General features: G+C 42.6%; 1 protein-coding gene and 1 long non-coding RNA gene across 6 annotated transcripts in view; one reads left to right on the forward strand and one right to left on the reverse strand.

The window, feature by feature from the left end:
- Positions 1-3,800, reverse strand: part of LOC137347752 (uncharacterized) — a 65,015-nt gene extending 61,215 nt beyond the window's left edge. The window contains exon 1 of one of the 2 annotated variants that reach the window (XR_010969015.1): positions 3,703-3,800. This is a non-coding gene — a long non-coding RNA (uncharacterized lncRNA). Of the gene's footprint in view, positions 1-3,446 lie in introns of both variants that reach the window. The other variant, XR_010969014.1, reaches the window with a different exon arrangement.
- LOC137347751 (P2Y purinoceptor 2-like) lies at positions 320-14,242 on the forward strand. Of its 4 annotated transcripts, none has more exons than XM_068012657.1 (4): positions 320-400; positions 2,567-4,179; positions 9,449-9,522; positions 13,085-14,242. In XM_068012657.1, the coding sequence occupies exon 4, from the start codon at positions 13,154-13,156 to the stop codon at positions 14,159-14,161; it is 1,008 nt and encodes a 335-aa protein (XP_067868758.1). In that variant the 5' UTR covers positions 320-400; positions 2,567-4,179; positions 9,449-9,522; positions 13,085-13,153; the 3' UTR covers positions 14,162-14,242. The 4 variants fall into 4 exon arrangements, with proteins under 4 accessions (XP_067868758.1, XP_067868759.1, XP_067868760.1 ...); XM_068012658.1 differs by having other exon boundaries at positions 2,567-2,836; XM_068012659.1 differs by lacking the exon at positions 2,567-4,179 and having other exon boundaries at positions 354-400.
- Positions 14,243-18,852: the final 4,610 nt, after the last annotated feature.

The following is an 18,852-nucleotide window of genomic DNA, read 5'->3' on the forward strand; positions in this document are numbered from 1 at the left end:
TGGTAAAACATGCATGAATCCATTCAATCTGACTCCTGGTGCTGCAGACGTTAAATCGACTGGGAGAGTGCAGGCATCTCTGATCTTAACAGTGCAGGCAGCTGTCTAATTTTTCTGAACGCCATAGCCAAATTTGAACCCATGATAGGCAAATAAAAAAGAAAGAACTTGCATTTATTCAGCATCTGGAATGTTCCAAAGTTGTTTATACCCAATCAAGTATTTTGAATTGTAGCCACTGTTGAATTTATGTAGGGTATTTCATTTCCTTTCATATAAAGCACTAACTTAATCACATGACCATCACTTCCCTTTTTGGCACTAGTTAAGTGCTTCATGCTTCAGTAGAATTTGGTAGAATTAATTGAATGCAGATACGTTTTGGTTTACAGCACCAAAGGTAAGTGTTGCGAAAGATGCGTTGCAAAAGACGTGTTTTGTGGTGGTGTGACAAAACTGTGGTTTGTCTAACAGCAGATGCAAAAGCAAGTTGAACCGTTCAATGTTTAAATGCTTAAACTACCAATTGTTTAAGCAAAACACAGATTTTTTTTCAATTGCTTGAAAGCCACACTGTGCCTCAGGGTAGACACGCTCAGCCAGCTTCTGGAGTCTGTTTAAAACAACTGAGCCAAGACTTTCCCCACTATGCTGAGCAGGGAGATTCTGCGGCAGTTGTTGCAGTCACTGTGGTCACCCTGATTCTTACGGAGGGTGATGATATTGGCATCGCGCATGTCCTGTGGTACTGCTCCCACATCCCAGCACAGGCAAAGCAGTTCTTGGAGTGCTGAGAGTATAGCAGGCTTGGCACTCTTGATTATTTCAGGGGTAATGCCATCCTTTCCAGGGCTTTTCCACTGGCTAGAGAATCAATGGCATCACTGAGTTCCGATTTTTTTGGCTGTATGTCCAGCTCATCCATGACTGGCAGAGACTGGGCTGCATTGAGGGCGGTATCAGTGACAACATTTTCCCTGGAGTACAGTTCTAGGTAATGCTCCACTCAGCAGTCCATTTGCTTGCGTTGGTCAGTGATCATTTCCCCGATTTAGACTTGAGAGAGGCGATCTTCTTGATGGCTGGCCCAAAACCTCTCTTAATGCCATCATAAATTCTTCTGATGTTTCCGGTGTCAGAGGCCAGCTGAGTACGACTGCATAGGTGTTGCCAGTAGTCATCTGCACAGCGCTTGGCTGTTCTTTGTGCAGCGCTTTTGGCTACTTTAAGTGCTACGGATATTAACTCGCTGGGGGCTTTCTTGTAGTTCAACAGTGCTTAGCGGCTATCACAGGTTCCAGCTCTTCAAAGTGAGATTGAAACCAGTCTGCATTCTGCTTCTCACGTTTACCAAAGGTGGTCATTGCTGTCAGAGATAGCCTCTCTGATGTGGGCCCACTTCGTCTCTGCATCCCCTCCAGGAGTGTTTTGAATGGCTTTTTCAAGTGAATTTAGAAACTTATGTAACAGCTGTGGATAAGAAATTCTGTTAGTGTTGATGCACAGACGGCCCTTCTGCTTGGAGTGATGTAGCTGCTTTGCTGTACACCGGGGAGTAATCGGTGTCGCAGTCTGCACTGTGGAAGCTGCGAGTGATTTGGACACTGTTTATCGAGGCTCACCTTGTGATGATGAGGTCCAGCTGGTGCCAACGATGTGATCCTGGGTGCCTCCATGAAACCTGGTGACATGGTTTATTATGAAAGAATGAGTTGGTGATGCAGAGGTTGTGATAGGTACACAACTCCAGCAGTCTCTGTCCATTCTCATTCATCCTTCCAATGCCATAGCGCCCAAGGCAGGAGGGCCATGAGTCATGGTCGGCCCCAACCCTGGTGTTAAAGTCCCCCAGCAGGAACAAATGTTTGATATTAGGAATGTTACTAATGATATTATGGAGTTCCTCGTAGAACTGGTCTTTAACTTCAGGTGGGGAGCAGACTGTTGGAGCATAGATGCTGAGTAGGTGTACTGGACCAGAGGCGGTGAGCAGTTGGATGGACAGTATGCATTTTGAGCCATTTGAAGGTGGCTCTATCATGCTGAGCAAAGAGTGAAGCCCACTCCATGTCTTGGTTCTTCAGGATCCCTACCCTGCCAGTAGAAGGTGTAGTCTTGCTCTCTTAGAGATCTGCTCGCAGGGAGGCATGTCTCCTGAAGTGCTGCAATGTCCACATTCTGTCTACTGAGCTCATTGTTAATGATGGCAGTCTTCCAAGAGTCGTTGATTTGTGTAAGGTCTTCCGACAGGCCAGGACACATAGTTCTGACGTTCCAGCTTGGAAAATGAAGGGCTGGTACCTTCTTTCCTTTTTTGTTGTGCTGTTCAGCCTGGCTTATTCACATGAAATGACCCTGGGAACTTTTAAGTGTCAGTACTTGTGAGGAGATCAGTGAAAATATTTGATCAGAGGGAATTTTGATTAATAGGAATCTACATAAATTTCCTAAAGAAAAAGGAATTGAGGATCATGATTAGCCTTGCACTAGTTGGTTCTCGTGCTGGTATGAGGTACAATTCCAAGCAGTATTGCACTAATTAATTGTTTTATTCTCTACTTGCTAGCAAAATTGAATGAATATTCAATTAACTGCATTTCCTGGGGTTCTTCAGCACAGGCTTGCTGATCAACTGACATCACAACAGACCATTGCGAAACAAAAACTGTGCTGCAAGAACCTTTCCTGCTTCAGGACTATTTTTAATTCTAATTCAAACTTCAGCCAGATGATTACAGTGAAGGTGAAGATTCTGTGCCGGGAGTCAGCAACCTGGAAGTTAAGAGTTTGTGGGACTGGGACTGGGACCAAGGCCAATGATTGACTATAAAGATTGGTAGTGTTTTATTTTCAGCAATTCCTGCACCCTATAATTTACTCGACTTTCAGTACCACAAAAATGCTGTAAAACTGTCGATAGGTAGAAAATAAATCAACCCAAGGAAGATTTCCTCTGTTTTGCTATGTGATAATGATATTGTACATCTAAACTAAAAGGATGATTTCCAGTCTACAATATTTCTAGCAAGCACATAAGTCTGTCCTTTTAGAGGACTTCCATCCTTTTGTCAAAAATAATAAACACAATAAATTATTCCTGTATCATTACAATGTCACTAACATATGAGAATCTTGCCCCAGTTTGCCTGCTTTTGTTTAGCAACAGTGTGATGGCAGTACAGTTGGCTCTCTTTCATTGGTCTTGCACTGCTAAATGTGACATGCTCAATAGCTTTTGATTCATAATTTAGCGTATTCTCCTCTGGACATATTGGGCCCAATTTTTAACTCCATGTAAATGAATAGGTTTTGAGTGAATTAAAATCTGGCCCATTCATTTCAAAATTCGAATTAAGTAATTTGGAGCTATTTGGAAAAACCTCATGTGGCTATTTGTCACTCCTGCTCCTCTTGGCCCCACAAAGAAAAGTTTAAATAAAAGTTACCTTGAATGGCATTTTTTGCTTCTGCTTCTTTTTTGACTGGCCTTCACCTGGCGGCAAAGCTGCAGCAGTTTCCCAGCTCAGGCCAGAGTTAAAATTGCAGTCAGTGACCCAATGATGTCATTGGACCCCGATCCGCATATTTAAAGCAGCACCCTGCTGGCATTGAGCCGGCGCCTGTCCAGAAGTTCCAGTAAAAATTTGCAATAGTGAGACATCAGCAAGTAATTCACCTGGTGTATTTTAACTGATTACCCACCAGATTTTTGTTGGGTGAGTAGAGTTACCATTCATCCCATGGTGTCAATTCTCAGTAGAGAGCCCCTCTGAAGCCAACATGCCAGCAGCCTCCTGAAAATGATACTGTAGAAACGGGAAGTATAAAAATAGTAGAACAAGTTGGTTGGTTTAGCTTGTACAGACTGTGAACCCCACTCAAACCATAATATGGAAACAAATTTTATTGATGAGACAGCAGGAGTAAACTTAAGCACACAAGTTGGATGGAAACCACTCAATGCAGATCTTTGCAACTGGGTTTCTGTTTTTGGATCCACTCTTAAGGCTGACCATAACTGAGTCATAATATTGCCACTCGTGTTACCTCACAGGCCGGCCACTTTAACACCTTTTTATATATAGGACCAACAGGCAACACCAGAGTGCATATCTAAGAGTAGCACTCGATTAGAGATTGTAAATGACTGCTAAGCCACAAAGACTCAAATCAAAAAAGGTATTTTGCTGATTTTTTAAAAAGTATTTAGCCTAATTATTACTTGATGGTGATTTATATTCGGTGCTGAATATAGATACTTGCCGCGAAAGTGAACTACAAGGTGGAGTAAAAATGAAATGAAGAACAGTTTATCACTCTACTCGTAAAATTATGTCTAGTATGACTGAGCTGTAAAGGGGAACTAGTACAGCGACAGATCTGAGTGGATTAATTATAGTTTCAACAAAGGCAGAGCAAAAAACTGAGTCTGACATAGATTTAGTAAATTGAAACAAGTTGCTACTACAGAATAAAGCTATATTGAGATAAGCACTGCTATTTTATAATGTATTTGTCCATGTGTGTAAAACCTTGTATAAAACAGATGTCTTGTAAGTCATTAACATACTTTCATATTCAGTATTCTTCAGGATCACTCAATGTTTTTCCTCTGGTTGTGTCAATTTGTGTAGAGTATTTTAAGTGTGTTAATGAAACATAATGATTGGTATAAGGGCTTTTACACTAACAGTAAGCAGAGGAAATTCATTGTGTCTCATGGGAATAATAAATACATTTGAATTCTGTTGCAATGTGTGAAATAATGAATTTGATTAAAGGAGATGAAACCAATAATAGGAATTAAGATAGTTTTGTAGGAAGTGTGTCCTACAGGATTCTGTTCTGGGTCCACTTTTGTTCACTGTGTACATCAATGATTTGGATATGGATCTAGAATAAGTGTTGTCCAAATTTGCTGACTATACTAGGATAGGAGGCTTAGTAAATGATTGAGGACAAAAGGAAGCTGCAAGGGGATATTGATATTGATGGTGGGATGGGCAAACAAGGGGCAGATGGAATTTAGTGTCAGTAAACATGAGGTGGCACATTTTGGTTCAAAAAATAAAAGTAATTATACTTTGAATGCGGGAAGTTCTGATGATGGTGAAGAGCAGAGGGATTTGTTTAGTTTAGAGATACAGCACTGAAACAGGCCCTTCGGCCCACCGAGTCTGTGCCGACCATCAACCACCCATTTATACTAATCCTACACTAATCCTATATTCCTACCACATCCCCACCTGTCCCTATATTTCCCTACCACCTACCTATACTAGGGGCAATTTATAATGGCCAATTTACCTACCAACCTGCAAGTCTTTTGGCTTGTGGGAGGAAACCGGAGCACCCAGAGGAAACCCACGCAGACACAGGGAGAACTTGCAAACTCCACACAGGCAGTACCCAGAATTGAACCCGGGTCGCTGGAGCTGTGAGGCTGCAGTGCTAACCACTGCGCCACTGTGCCGCCCTGGTCTGGTTCAAAAAACATTAAACGAGAGCTGGTGATCAAGACAACTTTTTACAAAAATCAACGTACTGTGTTTTATTGAAAGAGGTATAGAATATGAAAGTTGAGAAGTAGTAGCAAATCTAAAAACAACCGGAGTAAGACCATGGGTGGAGTACTGTGTTCAGTTTTTAGGCTCTACACTATTGGAAAGACAATAACAAGGGTACAGCTCAGAATCATATGCCTAGCAACAGCAAATACAAGGACAAAATTGAAAAATTGGGGCTACTTTCATTATAACAGAAAGGATTACTGAGTGATTTGATAGAGGTGTTTAAATATTATGAAAGGATGGGACAGAATAGGTAGAAACAAACTCTTTCAGAAAGTGAGGGTCTAGAATGACGAGCTATAAATTAAAAAAAAGTAAGAGATTTAGAACAGCGAGCAGGGGAAGATTTTTTTATGCAGAGGATTGTGGGGTTGAAGCAGAGATCATGTCAACTTTCAATAATAGGTTAGATAGGTGGTTGAAGAAAAGGTGCATGGGACTAGCGCGGGCACATCGGATAAGGCTTACTGTTTGTGCTGAGGATAAACACCAACATGATGGGTTGAGCTGAATGACCTGGTCTGTGTAGTAATTTATATGTACTTGGATGAAAAGTATATTATTACAGGATGTGAAAAAGGGGAAACAAATAGAAACGGAATGTAGTTCTTAACTATTGAAAACTTTACCCTGGATCACAGCCAATGGGTTACAGAAAATCTAAGTTGTGTTCTACCAGTTCTTCTAGATATGGACATTAAAGTAGGCACTCTGCCTGAAACACTTCAATCCTACTTACTGATAATAACTTCGGAAAGTACCTATTCATCAGTGACTTGTTCATGATCAGATTCTATGTGACTTTCTCCTATTAAAGCAAATCTTCTCACAAAATTGACTGTTTAAAAGCCGAGGGCAGTGGCATTTCAATTTTCTTCTGAAGCCTGTCATTTCGAAACCGTTGTCATCCTATACTAATATTATACTTCTTTGTTTTTTTTTCCTCTCATAAAACTGTCACAATCAAATGAATTCCAAATTGGGTGGCAACATTTTTAGTTTTTTGCGACCACAGTAACTTTGAAACTGTTCAGTCATTTAGTTAATTCAAGTGTCTTTCTGCCATTGAGCTGTTTTTTAAAATCAAATTGGATATTGCTGAGTAAAATGCACTGAACATTGGATGTTCCCTTACCTGCACACAATACCAGTTAGTTGATCTAAAATTTTTGTACAATAGAGTTTCGCATTCTGTAGGGATGGTCATGGTTTAGTGTTCCTTAGAAAACAAACCAGTTCATTATAAATTTAGCAGCGGAAGTACTTTTGCAGTACAGTAATCATCATTAATAAAAGAAGTCAAATTGAATGCAGTAGGTCAATGTGTAATCGCTAAAACTTTCATTTCATTCTTATCCCAACAGATGAACAAATGCAACATAAATACATCTCTGCTGAGTTAGCTGATCTGAGCGAGGGTGACAGTGGATTCTACAATTGGTTTCAGAGCCAGGCTAGGGGAATAAGTTAGGCAGGATCTTTCTCTTGATTTGTTTTCCATTGATCCCTTCTGGACAGTGGTTGTGATGAGCACCAAGGAGCAGATTGAACTCAGCTGTGATATCTAGGTTTATACACAGAGTGTGGCCACCATGGAACTTTACCACAGCACCTTTAGGAGAGGAAACGTAGAAAAGAAAATTGGAAATGGTTGGGGAAAGAGAGGGAGTCTTTCCTTTTAAGAATGGTCTAAATCTCTTTTGGCTTGGAGGCAAAATCCTTGGGAGTTAAATTGGCTAACCCACAAAAACTGGCATGGGAATCATGCTACCTAATTAACCCATGCCCATTAATTGTGCTGCAGGCAGCACGTTAACTTGGTGCTGCCTGGTGTTTTAAATGATTGCCATGTGCAGCCAGCACTATCCAAGCTGTTCAGTGGCTGCATGCATCAGCAGGGGCCCAATATCACAAGTGCCCAGCACTGCTTAAAGGCAGCCTGCACCTCTTAAAGGGGAGGTGCATTGTGGCTGCAAGAAATGGATGGAGTGTTTTAAAAAGTGAATCTAGGCACTGATAATTTGAGGAATGGCTGGACCTGGAAGAGAACGAGAACCGAGGTTTTCTGACAATGCATTGGAGGTCTTGGTGCAAGACTTGAAGAGATGGAGAAAGAGACATCCTGTATCTATGAGGAGAAGGGGGCAGGGTAGGAGCCCCTTGCCCCCCCAATCCCGCAGACATATGCTCAGGAGGCAGTGGGAAGAAATAACCCTGAGGTTAGCTGATCTCAACCAGGCCAGTGTTCAGGTACAAGTGACTGTAACATCCCTGGGTGATTGAAGGGAAATTGTTCAGAATTCCCTCTTCTGATTCTATCCAGCAGTTCCTTCTGGAAATCTGGATAGAACTGGGCTTGGCTGAGATGTCCCTACAGTCAATTAGCCCATGGCACTCACTGACAAGGTTCATAGTCACTTTGATGAGGCATGACAGCGGGACGACTGCCATTGAACCATACACAAACAAGACAGTCAATGAGTCCAGAAGCAGGGAGGAGAAAGTTGAAGAGGAAAAGAGTATTTTTTTAAATTAAGCTCTATTAAAACTATTGAGATGTTTTAAATAACATAAATTACTGACCTTTCATTTAATCTACTTTGAGGAACACAAGAATTTATTTTTGCTATATTTGTGGTCTAAAATAACAAAAGTTATTAAAGATCTGTCATAGGTAAGAAAATGTTATCTAGTTTCTTAATAATTGATCTCAGCAGTCCAGAATAAACAAGACCCTGTACACCAATTATGCCAGCAGCCTCTTACCACTCTATTTGCATGTAAATTGATTGGGACTTTCCATTTCTGCTTTCGCTGGCCTGTGATTTTCTCCCCAGACTGAGGAGCAAAACGTGGAAATGAGCCAGTTAAAGATTTAATAACTTTAAGACTAAGGTGAAATAAAACATCTCAAACTGTGGTCTACTGTGCTAAATGGTTGCATTGAATATTAAAAAAGGAACAGAGTGGAATTTCTGTTGCTCACATGTACCATCTATACACCCTTAATACTGAATGGTGTGGGCTAGATCAAAATCTTTCTTAAATTGCAAATATAAGACTGATTGTATCATTCATGTTCTCTGTTTGAAAAGGAAGTGTGAAATCTTTGCAAAGTACAAAGAAAACATCAAGACTTGCAGTGCAGCTCACTACAAATTACATGATTTAAACTGTTGTCAGGACATTGGGAAAGTATTGATCAAGCACAGCCTAGGAGCCCAGGGTGCCAAAAACTTTTGAGAGCCTTTCAGCACTCCTAGCGCAATTCCCCGCCCCCTTCACCCTCAATCCAAACACAAATATGTAGGGAAATACACAATACAATACACCATGCTTCAATGAAGCTACTTAATTCTACAGGGTCTCTATTTTTGGCTTGACATGAGCCTTGTTGACCCTTGCATTAGTTTCTTTGTTGATGAAAAGTGGTCACTTGGGAAAAGTACTAGAAAACTGTTGGTGCCCATGGAGAAAGGAGGAAAAATACAAGTAAATAAGTGAATAAACTAAAACCGATTGTACCCATATTCATTCTGCACAGTTAGGGAGCTTTGCACGTGTGTGCTGTTACAGTGCTAAACTTGGCATCGGGTTCTGTGGTCCATATTCCTCAATAAACTGTTGCCCACTACTCTACTTTGTTTCTGTGAACAATTTCTGTTAAAAGCACTGGAAGCTCGTTGCTGCTGCTGTACTAGACTGACAATAAATGGAATTAAGTCAGTGACACAGATATTTTCTGTCTGCAGACCTTGCTGAATTAAGTAATTGAACTGCTCTACTTTTAAGTATTTTCCTAATGTATTTATAAGCACCTTTAATTAATTGTCCCTTTTTGGTTATTCACATTGCAGTATGTTTTTCTTTCTCTGCAGTAAAATTTACAATATTGCCTGTGGAACAGGCAATTTGCTTATGAGCCACTGAGGTAGATCCTGACTTGATACAGGTAATAATGAGTCAACAGCCCATTTTCTCACTCTCTTGATTTTTATCTGCATTGAATTCAATGGAAATGAAACATTGAATTAATCTGTTTGCCAACTCGCTGCCACTTGTTTTATGTAGTCGTGCAAAGCCAAGATCCAACCCACTGCCTCTGTCACTCAGTATCTAGCTGTTGAGTGATGCACAGATGGCTCAGGCACTTTATTGAATTACTGGTCCAAGATTAGCAAAGTGGCATGTGGGGGAATCATAGCAAGAACTTCTATCTGACTATTCTCTGCTGCACCAATCAATTGCCTTGCCATTTAATATTACCTAACTTCGGCTATGAAAATGCAAATAATAATTTTACAATTTTGTGAGGTAAAATAAGGTGCAAATATTTTTGGGTATATGAGGAACATACTCAAAGTAGGCAGTGTTGAAACTGCATTTTTGGCCTATCTATAGAAGGATCACTCAAAGACTTTTGCTTTAATCAAGCATTGAGCAACACAAAATCAACATGTTCCTTACAACATTATGCCACCCATAGGCCTTGAAATTCAATCGCACTGCACCTGTTTTTCAGGCACAAAATGGGTGCCTAAGCATCCAATGTAGAGGGTGGAAAGTCTGTGCCCATTATGTGCTGTCAGTGCATCTCCCACCATACTGAGGAAGGCAAGAAAAGAGGCACCCAGGGCCCATGCATGAAACAAGTGTCAGGCACTATGCATACACAGATAGGGGGTATAAAGCCTGTTTGAGGCTCCCTTTATAAAAATGACCTGCCCTGAACTTAACAAGCGCTGAGCCAGCTACATGCAGGAAAACATAGTCTGCATGCAGCCTAGCTAAAAATGCAAAAAATGCTTAACCTGAATGTGGAGCCAGATAGAATGGAAGTGCTCTTCCCCGCAGCACCGCAGTACCAAAGACTGCTGCTGACCACCACCCACCCCCCCCCCCACCCCCCCTTGGCTCTCTCCTGATTGCTGCCACCCTCCCCAGGTCCCTTGCAAACCCCCTGCCTCCCATCCCACCACCTTCTCCCAGAACATTCCTGAGGGGTACAATGAGGCTGTCCAAAATTCAAATCTTGTTGGCTAGTGAGCTGTTTGTGATGTCCAGCAGGCAACTTCATCTCGCCAGCCTGACATTATTGGGACCCGAGGTTCAACACTAAGTGGGCCTTGGACCTACCCATTCAGATGTAGGGATCATCCCCTGTGCCCAGTTTGCACCAGCAGGTTAGCACAAAGCAATTTTGCAGATATAATAATCTTCCCCGGTATTGTCAAAACAAGTCGAAATTGTAAACAGTCAGAATGGGTTTTAAACAACCTAATGAAATAATTTCCTTCACATGATTAATTTTTACCAGAATAATTTCAGCTACGATTTTTCAACATAAGTTCCCAGTGTGTCAGCATAATTAGCCTTGAATATCCGTTAAGAGGTTTTTGATCATTTGTTGAATTTATAAATCTTGTACTACAAAGCAGGGTCATGCGCAAGATTACAAAAAGGAATCTTATTGTTGTATTTGATTAATGAGCTATGCCTGTGAATGGTCCCATTTAGCGTACACTATGTGCACTGCTACTTTCCCCAGGCCTGCACCTTGTACTTGTCTGGAAGGTGGGTTTCATGGCGGGGGTGGGGGGGGGGGGGGGGGAGGTGGCGGGGCGGGGGGTGGTGGTGGTGGCTGAGAATCAGACCGAACCGCCCTCTACGGAACCCAACGCCAGGATTCCCAATCCCGATCTTCCCAGGGACAGGATAAGCCAACGACGACCTAACTGCCCAGTGGTCTATTAACGGCCAATTAAGGACCTCTTCCTGACACCGCTGGGGGTGGGGGGGGAGGGGGCGGTCTCCGCTGTGCAGGGAGGATGCCTTGTAAAACAAGGTGCCCCTCCCTGCAGGCTTCGAGAGGGGTCCCTCCTTCGTGGGTAACTTGTGGCCCATGGAGGCCACCCCCCCCCTCCCCCCCCACAGGAACAATTGTACTGTATCCCGGACCCTCCCTCTTCCTGGACCAAATGACCATCCACCTCACTCCCCACCCCCCCCCCCCCCCTCAGTGGGGCCTTCCAGATTGGCCCTGGCAACCCCACCTCACCTACCTGTGTTCCAGAGTTCCACGGCTGGGCCTGGGCCCGAGGCCTATGCAGTACCGGCAGTGGTCACCGCTCCAGGATGAGCACAAGATCCGGCCCTGGGGAAACTAGCAGTACACATAGTGTATGCTAAATGGCCCATTCACAGGCATAGGGTCATTAATCAAATACAACAATAAGATAACTTTTTGGAATCTTGTGCATGACGCTGCTTTGCAGTAAAAGATTTATAAATTTAATAAATGATCAAAATAGCTCTAAAGGTCTTTAAAGGGATGGGGATCCCACCTCCTGAAACTTTGACCCCAAAAGAGGAGAGGATCGCTCCAGGGGGCCAGAAAAACACACAGGCGGTGTTCCCTCTGCCTTTTCGGCCTGGTGCCAGGAGCCCCGCCTTCTGCACAAATCCAGCCCTGATAGTGAGTTTACACAGCACCAGATACATGTGAAATTGTTTCAAAAATTAGCTTTATGATAGATCAAGACAAAATGTCAGTGTTCCGTATTAGCTTTCTAAGTTGCAACAATGGAAAGTTAGCCAATGCACTGATTTAATCAATAACATATAGTTTTGCTGTCTGACTCTGGGGGTTTCCAGATTTCAATAAATTAAGCATGCAAGACTGGGAAAAGTTACCAACCAATGTTACAGAGGTCTCAAGCGAATGTAGTTCTGCCATTGTTTGGGTTAAACCAAGGTCCCGTCTGCCCTTTCAGGTAGACCAAAAAGATCCCATGGCACTATTTCAAAGAAAATCAGGGAAGTTCACCCCAGTGTCCTGGCTAAAATTTATCCGTCAACAAACATCACTAAAACAGATTATCTAGTCGTTATTACGATGCAGTTTGTGGGAGCTTGCTGTGTGCAAACTGGCTGCTTTTGTTCCTACTATATAACAGTGACTACACTTCAAAAGAACGTCATTAGCTGTAAAGCACTTTTGGGAAGTCCTAAGGCCATGAAAGGTGTTATCTAAATGCAAGACTTTTTTTTACCTCAAATGAAGATAGGTTCATCTCCAAGAGGCCTCAGATGCCCGGAGAGTAGAAACATCACTTTGTGGGGGTGGTTCTTAGAGATTTGTATTTCTATGCAGACACATTAATGTTGAATTAGCCTAGCAATACTGCTACCACACAGGAAAACCAACAACCATCTCATCAGGAATACAGTTCAACTCTGATTCCCCAAATGGAAGGATAGCATTCAGCTGGAAGGTAATATGGAAACAGATTTTTGTTTTCATTTTACACTCAACAGTGTTGTTGAGCTAGTTTTAATGTAAAGCTCCTCACACATGGCTTAGCCAACAAGCCAAAAGGAGTTTCCTTTGGCTCCATCTGAGGAGGTCTCCCAGGGCCGCAATTCTAATTTCATATTTAACATGCATTTCTAAACTCTAAAATGATTACAATTTTGTCTTTAATTTGAATATGCATATTCACTTATTTTCCTAGGTTATTCAACTGGAGGGAGCTGATTAATCTGACTGCTCTGCTGCCCTCGATGTAGGAACACCTCTTGCAATGACCTTTCATACTTCGATCAGTAATACCACATGTAAACCTCAGAAACTGGTTATTTTCATCCCTGCTTTTCTAAGCGTTCTTTTTATAATTGGTTTTGTTTTGAGTGCCTTGAGCCTGCATACGTTTTGGTTTCGCTTCAAGACGTGGAAAACCGGAATGATCATCCAGTTCAATCTAGCTTTATCAGACATCAGCATAGTTCCAGCAGCACCGCTTATGATCATCTATTTCTCAATGTCAAATCATTGGCCATTTGGACAGTTCCTGTGCCAGTTGAAAGTATTTGTATTATCCATACATATGTATGGCAGTATCTACTTTCTCACTTTGGTGAGTGTGCACAGATATATCACAGTTGTACGCTTGACCAAAAGTAGTATTTTTAATAACAAAAGGTTTGTCAAGTCAATTTGCATGGCCATATGGATTTTCCTTTTTATTAATGCATTACCATTCTTTTTTGTCCTCAAAACCTCTGAAATGTCTAACATTACCCAATGCTTAAGTGTGCATCAAAATGAAATGTCATCTGTATACTTTACATGGAGCATGGTCATTTTATTCCCTGGGTTTGTCATTCCATTTGGAGTTTCAGCCATTTGTTATATTCTACTTGGATCTTATATAGTTAAAATGGACACCAGCCTTTCAAGCGGAAAAGCTATGAAAGTGAAATCAATGGGGATGATTGCAGTGTCTCTGGTCACATTCCTCGTTTGCTGTTTGCCAGTACAGGTGTCACGTTTAGCTGCTGTTACTGTGAAAGAGTTCTATCCTGAGAAGTGCGAGTTGCTGTACAGCATCGAAAATATTTATTATACATCTTTTGCACTGGCCAATGTGAACTGTTGCCTGGATCCTCTACTCTACTGGTTTTCCAGTGGAAAATTTCAAGCAGCTTTCAAAAGTACTCTAAGTTTATTCAGATGTCATTGCAAAAAGGAAAATCCAAGTTTCAATACAGATATTCAGTTACAGCAGCAAGACCCACAGATTAAACAATGAAATGTTTTGGCTACAATTTTATTCATGGAAATAACTTTACTGCTTCTAATTACATCTAACTTGAAAACAATCATGTATCTTTTTTGTAAATATATCTATTATAACCAGAGAAATGCAATAGATCTAATGGCACAGTGGCGCAGTGGTTAGCACCACAGCCTCACAGCTCCAGCGACCCAGGTTCAATTCTGGGTACTGCCTGTGTGGAGTTTGCAAGTTCTCCCTGTGTCTGCGTGGGTTTCCTCCGGGTGCTCTGGTTTCCTCCCACATGCCAAAGACTTGCAGGTTGATAGGTAAATTGGCTATTATAAATTGCCCCTAGTATAGGTAGGTGGTAGGGAAATATAGGGATGGGTGGGGATGTGGTAGGAATATGGAATTAGTGTAGGATTAGTATAAATGGGTGGTTGATGGCCGGCACAGACTCAGTGGGCCGAAGGGCCTGTTTCAGTGCTGTATCTCTAAAACTAAAAAACTAAATTTTAGCATTTCCTAAATTACAACAGTAAAGACACTTCAAAAGTACATCCTTGGCTGCGAATGCTTCTGGACATCTTGTGATTGTGAAAGGTGCTATATAAATGCAAGTGCATTCTTTATTCCACAGGAGTTCCTCAGGGTAGTGTCCTAGGCCCAACCATCTTCAGCTGCTTCATCAATGACCTTCCTTCAATCATAAGGTCAGAAGTGGGGATGTTTGCTGATGATTGCACAATGCTCAGCACCATTTGCGACTCATCAGATACTGAAGCAGTCTGTGTAGAAATGCAGCAGGACCTGGACAATATCCAGGCTTGGGCTGATAACTGGCAAGTAACATCTGTGCCACACAAGTGCCAGGCAATGATCATCTCCAACATGAGAGAATCCAACCATCTCCCTTTGACATTCAATGGCATTACCATCGCTGAATCCCCCACTATCAACATCCTGGGGGTTACCATTGACCAGAAACTGAACTGGAGTAACGATATGGGCAGCACAGTGGTGCTGTGGTTAGCACCGCAGCCTCACAGCTCCAGCGACCCGGGTTTAGTTCTGGGTACTGCCTGTGTGGAGTTTGCAAGTTCTCCCTGTGACTGTGTGGGTTTCTGCTGGGTGCTCTGGTTTCCTCCCACAGCCAAAGACTTGCAGGTTGATTGGTAAATTGGCCATTGTAAATCGCCCCTAGTGTAGGTAGATGGTGGGGATGTGGTAGGGAATATGGGATTAATGTAGGATTAGTATAAATGGGTGGTTGTTGGTTGGCACAGACTCAGTGGGCCGAAGGGCCTATTTCAGTGCTGTATCTCTAAATAAAATAAATATATATACTGTGGCTACAAGAGCAGGTCAGAGGCTAGGAATCCTGCAGCAAGTAACTCACCTCCTGACACCTCCTGAAAGCCTGTCCATCACTGACAGGCACAAGTCAGGAGTGTGATGGAATACTCTCCACTTGCCTGGATGGGTGCAGCTCCAACAACACTCAAGAAGCTTGACACCATCCAGGACAAAGCAGCCCTGTTGATTGGCACCCCATCCACTAACATTCACTCCCTCCATCACCAGTCCACAGTGGCAGCAGTGTGTACCATCAACAAGATGGAATGTACCAAGGCTTCTTAGACAGCACCTTCCAAACCCATGACCTCTACCACCTGTACTGATCTCCATCCTTTATAACAGAGCTACCCCACCTCCTTTTTCTTTCTTCCTATCCTTCCAAAATGTCAAATACCCTTGAATATTCAGTTGCCAGTCTTGGTCACCTTGCAACTACGTCTCTGTAATGGCTATCCTATCATACTCATTTGTTTCTATTTGTGCCATCAATTCATCTATCTTGTTATGAATGTTGCATGTATTCAGATAAAGAGCCTTTAATTCTGTTTTTTTTTAACCATTTTTCCCTATTCTGACCCTGTTTGCTGGTGCAGCCTTACGTATGTATGCTCTGTTCCTTCATGTCACACTTTTGTTATCATTACCATATCGCTAACCTGCACTATTGCCTTGTCCTTGTTCTTTAACTTTCCAAATCTGCCCTCACTTGAACCCGCCCCCCTACTATTTAGTTTAAAGCCCTCTCTAGAGCCTTCGTTATATGTTTAGTCAAGGACACTGGTCCCAGCGTGGTTCAGGTGAAGGCCATCCCAATCGTACAGCTCTCCCTTTCCCCAGTAGTGGTGCCAATGCCCCATGAATCTAAACCCATTTCTCCCACATCAATCTTTGAGCCATGCATTCAACTCTCTGAGCTTACTGACCCTATGCCAATTTGCTCATGGCTCAGGTAGTAATCCAAAGATTATTACCTTTGTGGTTCTGCTTTTTAATTTAGCCCCTAGGTGCTCATACTCACTCAGCAGAACTTCTTTCCTAGTCCTACCTATGTCGTTGGTACCCACATGGACCATGACAACTGGATCCTTCCCCTTCCACTCCAAGTTCCTCTCCAGCTCTGAAGAGATGTCCCTAACCTGGCACTGGACAGACAACACAGCCTTCGTGACCCATGCTCTCAGCTGCAGAGAACAGTATCTATCCCGCTAACTGTACCGTCCCCTACTACAACTACATTCTTTTTTACTCCTGCCACTTGAATGGCCCCTGCACCATGGTGCTGTGGTCAGTTTGCTCATCCTCCCTGTAGTCCCTGCTCTCATCCACACAAGCCACAAGAACATCGAACCTGTGGACAAGTGCGAGGGCTGAAGCTCCTCCAGTGCTACCTTTTGGATCCCCATACCTGCCTCACTCCTAGTCACACCCTTCTGTCCCTGTCCATGGACCAAATCGGAAGTACTTAGTCTAAGGGATATGACTGCCTCCTGGAACAAAATGTCCAGCTAACTTTCCCCCTTTTTAATTTTTAATTGACCTAGCCTCGACAGCTTTCTGCAGAGAGAATTCCAGATTTCCACTACCCTTCATGTGAAGAAGTGCTTTCTGACATCACCCCTCAATGGTGAATTTTAAAGTTATGTCCCCTTGTTCTCCACTCTCCTACCAGAGTTAATAATTTCCCTCTCTTTCTACCCTATCAACTCCTTTACCTATCTTAAACACTTCAATTAGATCACCCCTTAATCTTCTATATTTAGGGGAATACAAGACTCGAACATACATAATTTAACTTTTTTAGCGCTGGTATCATTCTCTTGACTCTAAGGGGAGATGGTGGTGTAGTAGTAATTCGGAGGGTTCAAATCCCGCCATGGCAGTTGGTGGAATTTAAATTCAATTAATTAATTTTAAAAATCTGGAATTGAAAACTAGTCTCGGTAATAGTGCCATGAAACGATCACTGATTGTCATAAAAACCCATCTGGTTCATTAATGTCCTTTAGGGAAGGAAATCTGCTGTCCTTACCTGGTCTGGCCTACATGTGCCTCCAGAGCCACAGCAATGTGGCTGACTCTTAATTGCTCTCTGAAATGGCCTAGGAAGGCACTCAGTTGTCAAGAGCAATTAGGGATGGGCAACAAATTTTGGCCCTGCCGGCAACAGCCACATCCTATGAAAGAATTTTTTTTAAATCTGTGCTGCACCCATTCCAAGGACAACATATTCTTCCTGAGGTGTTGTGGTCTGATTGGGACCTGAAGTGAAAATGTACATAGTGGCATCAAATTATCATTTCACAGAGGAGTAAAAACAAGAGTGGGAAAAGCCTGGAGATGAAAAACAGGAACAGAAGCAGCCAGGAGAAAAAAGTAGGAACGAGAGCAGCCTGCAACAGCGATGGGTTGATTTTGTTTTTAAATGGGTCTAGAGGAAGCAGCACCAGAATGGAACTTGGGCAAGGAGAGAGGGTGTGGTGGCAGAACAGAAGCTAGTCTTAAGAGTTGGATTTTTAAATTCTCCAGATCAGAAGTTTTGCAATGCACCCAAGCAGCTCTGTAACACAGGAGTCTGGGCTCTACGGGCTGTTCCCAGGGACGCACACCGAGACAAACATCAACTGCTGCTGGAGGACTATCAATTCGGTGAAAGACGCCCTTTGGTCTGCCCGAAACTTGCTGGTCTTCCAGCGAAGAGTTGTCCACCACCGAATGTTGCAGACTGGCACATTCCAAGGTCCAGGACTACGTGCTGAGGGACGCACTAAAGCTTGGGGCAGCCGCAGCAAAGGCTCAATGGGGAAAGACCACAGTGTAAGGTCCCCCCACCAAGCTGAACTGAGGGGCTGGATCCATGGGAAACCCCTCGAACTGTATCGTTGATATTTTCATTTGCTGTAAATGTGAAACTGTAATTGGCATGACAATAGTGAACTGGAAGGGTTGTGAAGAAACTCATGATAGTATAGAAGGAAACTGATCTCCCTTGCAATGTTTTGTATTTTTTGGTGCTGTTTGAAACTGCTTGGCAATGTAATTTTTGCAGATTTTTATGAATAAAGTATATTTTGGGGGAAAAAAAAGAAGTTTTGCAATGCAGTCTCTTACTCCTGTGAGACTTCCACAGCCTGGCACCTGCATGCTATTCAGTGAATGTACTGCAAGCTATATCACCCTATAGTGTCAGATTCATATTTCTTATGTCCAGATTCACAAATGTGAATCTCTAAAAAGACCTGCAATTAAAAATTTGATATATTTTCTTCAAAGCCTATTGCTAGGCCTTTCTTCATTAGTACTGATGTGCTTGACCGAAAAACCTAGCAAGTGGTGATGAATAATCCTACATTGTTCAAGTGGGATGA

The sequence above is a fragment of the Heterodontus francisci genome, chromosome 32 (assembly GCF_036365525.1).
Source record: "Heterodontus francisci isolate sHetFra1 chromosome 32, sHetFra1.hap1, whole genome shotgun sequence".
Taxonomy (NCBI): domain Eukaryota; kingdom Metazoa; phylum Chordata; class Chondrichthyes; order Heterodontiformes; family Heterodontidae; genus Heterodontus; species Heterodontus francisci.

Excerpts from the sequence above, each read along its gene's own strand:
- LOC137347751 (XM_068012657.1), top strand. The coding sequence starts at position 13,154 with ATGACCTTTCATACTTCGATCAGTAATACCACATGTAAACCTCAGAAA.